Raw genomic sequence first — 8311 nt, 5'->3', positions numbered from 1 at the left:
TAATCTCTCCATTTATTTTCTCCTCAATTCAGCGTCCAGTCTTCATTTTAATTTAAATACCCAACTCACTAACACATAATCACCTTTTAATTTAAATAAAATAGAATTGATAAAACAAGAAATTAAAAAATAACATCCGATAAACTTCTCAAATATTTCAAATATTAGGAAAAAAAACCTACCTTTATTAAAATTGATAAATTGCTAAATGGTTCTTGAATTTTATTAATTTCAACGTAGAAGCAACTTCCTTGGATTTGGTACCATTTACCATCAAGGTTGTGTTGTGGTGGATTTTGCTTGAATTGGCAACGTAGGAGAAACCTCTTTGGAACACTGACAAAGCCATGAATGCGATCTTTCTCAGAAGCCTGTCCTTCCACGCGCGCCGTCTTCGTCTTTCTCCCACTGCTTCACTATTCTCTCTTACCGCTCCCACCTCCTTCTCTTCTCGCTCCAATGCTCCTGACAAAACCCACTCCCTCGTTGAAGACATTAGCAACGAAGGTAACACCCATCTTTGCACTTTCTTCTTAATTACTTGGGTGCCTTGGACGTGTTTGATATAATGCTTCTGTGAACACTCACGCCCATCAATCTTATTCTTTGTTATTAGATGTTAATTTATTTGTGTTGTGAATTTATAATACGAATTAATAAAAAAATCAGTATTAAATATGATTATATAGCTTATGTTTTGTTTGAAGACCAAAAAGAAAGCACGGATGACAGTAAATTTTCTTCTATTTGATTGTAGAGAAAGTTGAAGGAGAAAGAAAAAACATTCAAATTGACTTCTAGAAATAAAATGAAAAAATATCTCCTTTCACTTTTCTCTGGTTCAAATTTTTATTTTCTTCCATCTTCCTACTATCCAACTAAAGGGGTTACGGGAAAGTAGTTTACATAAAAGTTAACAAATTTTAATTATTTAACAATGTAAATGTTTATATATTTTTTCTTATTATTATGTGAAGTTCATGGGAGTTTTAGTAAGTTTTGAGGACGACATAAGTTTATTAATATAAGTGTGTTAAAATAATTTGTGAGATAGCATGGTTTGTAACATTTGGTGTTATGAAACAAGGTTTAATGGAAATGCCAACCGATTGAAAGAGCCAGTTTGGATTTTAATAATTGGTTTCAAATTTTGATCTTTTGAGTCTTTGCTAAACAGAATTTTATTTTGTGTATTTGGGTTAAAGAGCTGAAGAGGCGTGTCGCAAAACTTCAAGAGGGTGATGCTGAGGCGATTCCTTCTGTGTTTGAAGCTATACTGCAGAGGTATTTAGTGGGGAAGCCTATTGAAGCTGACGAGGAGTTGATGAAGGAAATTCTAGGGAGACGGACACTGTCGGAAGATGAAGAGGAGGAGTTTGATTCTGATTGGGAGGAGGAAATAGATGACTCTGAAATTGAAAATGAAGATATTGATCTTGGTTTTAAAGGAAGGAGTAAAATTGATGAAGGAAAGAATAAGAGATAATATAAGTCTGCAACTGCGCAGCGGCAGTCAAGATTTCAAATCAACCTTAAATTCTTTGTTTGTGTTGTGTAACAGACATCTGGAGATGCCTTTGGGCTGCTGCTGTTAAGCCATTTGGTGTTTGCTTTTAATTCTTTGAATGTAGTGGTTTTTACCTTAGTCTTTTGTCCTGATTAGAAATTTTAGAATTTTGTACTCAATCTGAACTGAGAAATTAAATTACATCATACATTTATATAGGAGAAAACTTACTAGGTACTTAAATGTTGTTATCTGATCATATTCAATGTTTCACTTCGGTAGTATGCAATGCACGTAATATATAATGTAAATTAGTAAAGTAAAACTCCAAACTTGAAATGAAAACTCCTACTATGTTTATGGTCCTACAATATATGCTTCTTTACGCGTGTCCCCGTATTCCATACCCTTTAAGATACTATTTATGCCTTTTTACATGTGCCCCAGTATTCTGTATCTTCCACATCACAGAACTTGATAGTTGGAGAAGGTTTATGAGATATTTTGTGTTGGAGATTATTTTTTCATGTTAAATATCAATATTGTTTTCATATTATGGTTAGTCATTTTCAGCCAACAAATGGCATTGCGTTGCATGTATTTCAATTCCATCACCAGATGTTTACAAGGGAAACTACATTGTTTATTAAACATGCGGTGAAGATTCCATTCACGAGATGCCAAACATTCTTTAGAATAATTTAGTGTCTGTAACGCGTCAATTTGTCTTCAGAAGTTTTAAATCTAAAAATATAAACTGAAAGCAACTAGTGTTTTCCTTGTATGTCCCTTGCAACTGTTCCAAAGCACTTTGTTGAAATGAACGAAAGATTTCATCACAGGCTACGGAGCTACAATTGAGCACTATTGTTTAACAAAGCAATGTGCAGATTTTGCCATGTAAGCATATGCTTATGCTCATAATTCAATGTGTTCATATCTTCATCTCACTACTTAATCTATTTAAGATCAATACTAGTTCTTTCATGGGAGGTTCAGATGATCCTCCAGCTGAGAATTCTTGAATTTCTCCATTGATTTCAATCATGCTACAACCTGGGATTTTCTTTTCTATGTCTCTTTCTTTCATAAAATTCCTTATTCTTTTGGCAGCACCAAATCTGCCAGCTTTGGCATATATATCACACAAGTTAACATAGAAAGCATGATTATGGGGTTCCAAGTCTATCAAATGAAGAGCTACCTTTTCTCCTAATTCTACATTCCCATGCATCTGACAACCTCCGAGTAATGCACCCCAGACATAAACATCCGGCTTCATCGGCATGCTTCTTATGAGAATCTCCGACTCTTCAAACAGCCTGGCTCGACTAAGAATATCAACCATGCAAGCATAGTGATAAACTTGTGGTTCAATTGAGTAAACACGTTTCATTGCCTCAAAGCACCAGCGACCTTGTTCTACCAAACCAGAATGAGCACAAGCTGACAATAATCCAACAAATGTCACATGGTTTGGCTTTACTCCAGCTCTTTCCATCTCTAAAAAGCAATCAAAAGCCTTCCAACCTAATCCATGCATAGCAAACACCGATATCATCACTGTCCATGCTGAAGTATCCTTCTCAGGCATCTCTTTGAAGATTTCAAACGCTTTCTGCACATCCCCACATTTGCCAAACATATTGACAAGTGCTGTTCCAATTACCACATCATACTCTATGCCGTTTCTTTTCAGATAACCATGCACCCATTTCCCATGGTCTATGGCACCAAGTTGAGAACAAGCTGAAAGGACACTAGCTATTGTGATCTTATCAGGTTTAACCATATCATCACCCAAAAGCTGCATTTCATGGAAAAGCTCAAGTGACTCCTTTGGCCTCCCTCCCTGAGCCAACCCTGTAATAATGGAATTCCAAGTTATGATATTCCTCACCTTCATCTTCCTAAACAAGTCCATTGCCATGTCGAGTTCTCCATTTCTCAAACACCCAATAACCATTGAGTTCCAAGTGACAACATCTGTAACCAACATTTCATCAAACATGTTGCTGGCATTGTTCAACAACCCACAAGCCATGTACAAGCCGATCAAAGAATTGCCAACAAAAACATCCTTCAAAAATCCAAACTTGATCACTTGGGCATGAATAACTTTGCCAGTAGCACCATCCTGCCACCTAGTGCAACCCTTTAAAAGGAATGGGAAAGTGAGACAATTGGGCACAATCTCTTTTGAAAATATTTGTTTATACTGCATCAAAGCCTTGCAATAATGAGTGTCATCACCTCCCTCCATGCTTGTATATGCTCTGATCATGATGTTGTAGACACGAAGATCAGGGTTCTGGATCATGTGAAAGACATTGGTGGCATACCTGAAAGAACCATAATTCGAAAAGGAGCAAAAATATAGGAGACGGGTAATTAGATAATATTGGTCACCAGGGTGTAAAGTTGGGGACTTTAGAATCTGGGTATGAATTTTTTTGAGCTCTCTCAGGTTCTTGCATTGTTCAATCAATCTAGAGAGTGTGTTCTTGAGGATTAAGCTTAGGGACTCCACAGTTTGAAACTCAAGAAGGGTAACCATCATCATCCACCAAAAGAAAAAGGTAAAACTCACAGCATTAATGATGGATAAACAAAATTGAACCAGTTGAATAAACATTTGCTTTTTGGTATCATTCATTTTTAAGGTTAGACAGTGTGTATCCAACTTCACTCCGATCACAAATATAATAAATTTATTATATTATGATTATTTAAAATATTATATCAATGATAATTGTTTATTAACTGTTTCATGTACATTTTTTATACAAAAAAAAATTAAACACAAACTTTAATGAATTTTTTCTTGTTAAATTTTTTAACGTGTCAGAAAAGATTAGTTGGTTACTGGCCCGTGGTTATTTTCTTAAATTGAAGTCTCAAGTTTCTGCTCATGCACTTATGTAAAATAACTAAACATTTCCGGAAACATGTTGAGAATACAAAAACCAGGTTTTAGAATATAGGAACTATATATAATACATGCATTCGTGACTACTGCGTTTAATAATCTTTGGTGTAGTATTCAAATTAGATGATAAACAAAAGAAAGTGGAAGAAAAACATAATGATATAGGTGACGTGTGAAAGAGAGGTATGAACCTAAGGAAGCTTATGAACAGCTCAAAAAGTTTGATTCCTTGACACTTAGGGAGAGATGATTAATAACTAATGGAGAGTAAAGTACAACATGTTTTTTAGTTAGAATAAAGTAAGTAATTCCAGTCGTTTAAAAGACAGTCAAAGATGAATTTTCAAACAAATTTATGATTGATTATGCATCATTTACTCTAGATTCTGTTTCTAAAGTTCCATATAATTACTATATTTTGGGTGTTTCCTCTAGGCCTTTTTCGGACACTTAAAAGTATGTTTGTGTTTAAAATCTTCTTTCCAACACTTTGGTTTTTGAACATTCGTCTGACTTATTCGGTTTTTGTTTAAAGCTGATATAAAAAAGAGCTTAGATAAAGTTATGGTTGAAGGATCACCATTAACAACCTTCAAATAGCTTTATTACAAATTTGTTTACACTGTTATCAAATTGCTTTTATAAGAAAAAGGTGAACTCTTAAATAATCAATAGGCCGAAAGGTGAATGATAAAAGATATTGGGGTAACCAGAATCCAATTTAATGGTACCGAAAGTAAGAAACTTGAATTCTGATGCTGAAATTGTGGTTGTGTACAGTGAAGGTAGATATGATAAGGGGAAGATGCTTTGCTTTGATTTCAGGCCTCTTCTTTCTGCTTCCTTTCTTGTGTGATCTACATTGTTCCACTTTAAATAAAGTGCTGCAGAGATAAACGAATAAGTTATGTTGCAGACAGTGTTCCTGATAATGCATTATAAAAGCTTTCTGCCTAAAGAATTCTGGTTTGCAGATTATTATAGAAAGGAATGCAAAACATTGGATACCTATTACTTTTAACTGATAACTTCCAATAAGAACACTACTGTTTTTGTGTCTGAAAAACTAAATGATGAAAGCTTAGACTATAACCTCCCCAATAACTATGATTATCTTAGCCGTGACAGAATCTTGAATTTGAAGAAGCATCCTTGGCTACCACCAATATTCTTTTATGACAAAAAAGCAGAAAACCAAAGAAACAAGGAACAAAGGGATTATATATAATATCATCAAGAAATAACTACAGCATGTTCCAAAGGTTTTCCTGAGAAGATTTTCATGCAAATATTCACAGTTCACAATCCTTCACAAGGATTGCAGGGTTTCATCAGCATTCAGTGAAAATTTGATGGCATATGGGTCCCACATACAGTGATAAGGGGTGTAAACTAGCCCTTGAAGACAAAAAAGAAAGAGTTAAATTCTTCCATTGGAGGAGGAGGAGGGAGAGGAGTGAACATGTTGATACAACAAGACATGCAAAAGCTTGCAATTGTTCAAGTTTGGGATCTTTTCAGCAACAAGGTCACAAAACCAGAGAGAAGTTTATTGAGTTTATTTGTAGCAGTTGCTTGTTTTGTATCTGTTGCCCTTTGGCCTGTGTCTCATGTTTCATCAAGCAACCATGCAGAATCTGTCACCAAGCATTGAGGTGTGCCTGGCAATGGTCATGTTATGGATCAAAGAATAGGGTGTGTGCAGATTATTCTTCGTTTTCTGACATTGATTCTGATGTCACCTGTGGTAAGGTTAAGCCAAGTAGTGTTTCTGAAGAGAGAAGACAGAGTTCATCAATTGCTAAGTGAGTATGTCGCAGTGCTGTTTAATGAAAGCACAATTTGAAGGCTAGGAAAAGAAAAAAAAGTGTCTTTTGTTCCTCTTATGTTTCATGGCATTCCTGGTTAGAAAATTAAACTTTGCATACAAAGTATAAGTCAGTCTTGGTTAATATTTTGGATTGTTTGTGATTTTAAAATTTAAAATAAATAAGTAAAATAAATAATTTGTCAAGAATGGGATTCGAACCCATGCCCTTTCGGACCAGTACCTGAAACTGGCGCCTTAGACCAACTCGGCCATCTTGACTTTTGTTGATAAATGAAGTAAACAATATTATTTAAATATTTAAGTTTATAAAGATAAATGACTCTTATTAGAAATGTAATAATCCCAAACCATTCCTTTTGGAACCAGTATCTAAATTACATTTTTATAAAGATAAAGTATACTTATTAGTGAAGATTTAAAATTCACCATCTATCCCATCTTTTAATCACTTTTACCATCAATTTAACTTACAATTAGTAATCTTTTACTAATAAGTAGTAAAAAAATTTGTATGCTAAGAAAATTATGAATACTACATAGAGAAGAAAATCGGCTGAGTTTGATGAGCTACGGCAAAAATATTATGAAATGTATTTTTACGTTAGTGGAAAACATGGCCAAACTTTATTTTGGAGAAATTGGTAGGTTAATTTAGGATTAACATTACATTAAATTCAATTAATTTAGCATGGATTTAACGACAAATAGTGTTTTTTTTTTTTTTGTCATTGACACATAAGAAATCCTTATTTTCCTCGAACTAAAATAGTCGAATCCAAAAACATATTAGACCTATGCATATTTTAGAAAAGGCGTATTCTAGATAGGTATCTATCTACATGATATTATATTCTTTAGATTTTTTTTTTTTAAGATAATAAACTTTGAATCTAGAAATTCATCAAATCTATACAAAATCTTTCACACTATAATCTGATAATTAGTGTACTAAAATACACTCTTTGAGGATAAGATTATCCAGGCAGAAAATTTGGTTGTTGGAAGCTTAATTTTTTATTATAGATTTGGTATCAATGACTTATGAATCAATTTATATATAAATAAAAGATTACATACTACTTCAGGTTTAAAATTTTAAAATGATTAGTTTCTAAATCTTCTTCCTTAAATTTTGATCAATTTCCTTGTTTTATATATAACTCATTATTTCTAATCGAAACAACAATATATAGGAGAAAAAGATACACTATGAGGTTATGAGATCAAAGTTCATATTCAAAATCCATTGCAGAACTTCTGAGCTTACATTTGCAAGAAGTAAAACAGGTAGCACTTACCATTCTAATAATCATAGGCCTTAGCAACAAGCTGCAATGTGAAATATATAAGAAACTAACACTACAATAGCCACTAGAATTCACTCTTTCAGATCTATGCATGAAGTTGATAGCAGAAAAACACGATCTCTAGGCACCACATCCAGCACCACAACCAGCACCACATCCTGCACCACATGCAGCTCCATAAGGTTCTTCATCTGCTGCAGAACTTTTCTCCTTGGATACACCATCTGCACAAGAAAAAATTATGGCTGGAATAATGCAGAAGGTAACAAAAACCATCAACCAGATTGCATAGCCATTACCAAAGAAACCAATATTTGCATCCACAATTTTCACCTCTCTCAATTCTCTCACCATTAGTTCCCACTTTGCTCAATGATTTTCACTTTCACTTGAGAATAGGCCTTTGGTTTTTTTTTTTTCAGAAGTGGACATATATGCTTGTTATATAAGCTATATATACAGTGAAACCAATGTGCTAGATAAAAAATAAAAATATCTTTGTATATGCATTTGAAGACGTTTTCAAATTTTTCATTACCCTAGAAAAGTCCAAGTTATTGCTCCTTTAGTCGACTGTGGTGGACCACTCAGTTCTTGTCTTGAAATTTAGTTGTGGTAGCTAACATGTAATCATGCTATTGATTCCAGTCATCACTTTCAACTAATAAATTGACATTCATGCTTCAATTGCAAAATCCAATGTTTTTAAACTCAGATAAATGATTGAGGTATTCATT

General features: G+C 33.8%; 1 protein-coding gene, 1 long non-coding RNA gene, 1 other non-coding gene and 1 pseudogene across 3 annotated transcripts; 1 reads left to right on the top strand and 3 right to left on the bottom strand.

Annotated features, from left to right (window-relative positions):
• The first annotated feature begins 222 nt into the window (after positions 1 to 222).
• Positions 223 to 1750, top strand: LOC114181517 (uncharacterized). The gene is made up of 2 exons (XM_028067989.2): positions 223 to 507; positions 1206 to 1750. Exons 1-2 carry the CDS (start codon positions 348 to 350, stop codon positions 1484 to 1486), a joined length of 441 nt encoding a protein of 146 aa, XP_027923790.2. The 5' UTR covers positions 223 to 347; the 3' UTR covers positions 1487 to 1750.
• Positions 1751 to 2298: 548 nt separating this feature from the next.
• LOC114182424 (pentatricopeptide repeat-containing protein At5g66520 pseudogene) lies at positions 2299 to 4153 on the bottom strand (annotated as a pseudogene).
• A 2291-nt stretch (positions 4154 to 6444) lies between these two features.
• TRNAL-CAG (transfer RNA leucine (anticodon CAG)) lies at positions 6445 to 6525 on the bottom strand. Its single transcript has one exon. It is a non-coding gene; the product is annotated as a tRNA-Leu (tRNA).
• Positions 6526 to 7482: 957 nt separating this feature from the next.
• LOC114182332 (uncharacterized) lies at positions 7483 to 8159 on the bottom strand. The gene is made up of 2 exons (XR_003604060.2): positions 7874 to 8159; positions 7483 to 7798 (listed from the first exon to the last, which is right to left on the bottom strand). It is a non-coding gene; the product is annotated as an uncharacterized LOC114182332 (long non-coding RNA).
• Positions 8160 to 8311: the final 152 nt, after the last annotated feature.

Source organism: Vigna unguiculata, chromosome 4 (genome assembly GCF_037176805.1).
Source record: "Vigna unguiculata cultivar grain cowpea cultivar isolate G323 ecotype 2 chromosome 4, ASM3717680v1, whole genome shotgun sequence".
NCBI lineage: Eukaryota > Viridiplantae > Streptophyta > Magnoliopsida > Fabales > Fabaceae > Vigna > Vigna unguiculata.
Note: the sequence above shows the minus strand (reverse complement) of the source record. Positions and strands in the feature narration are given on the sequence as shown.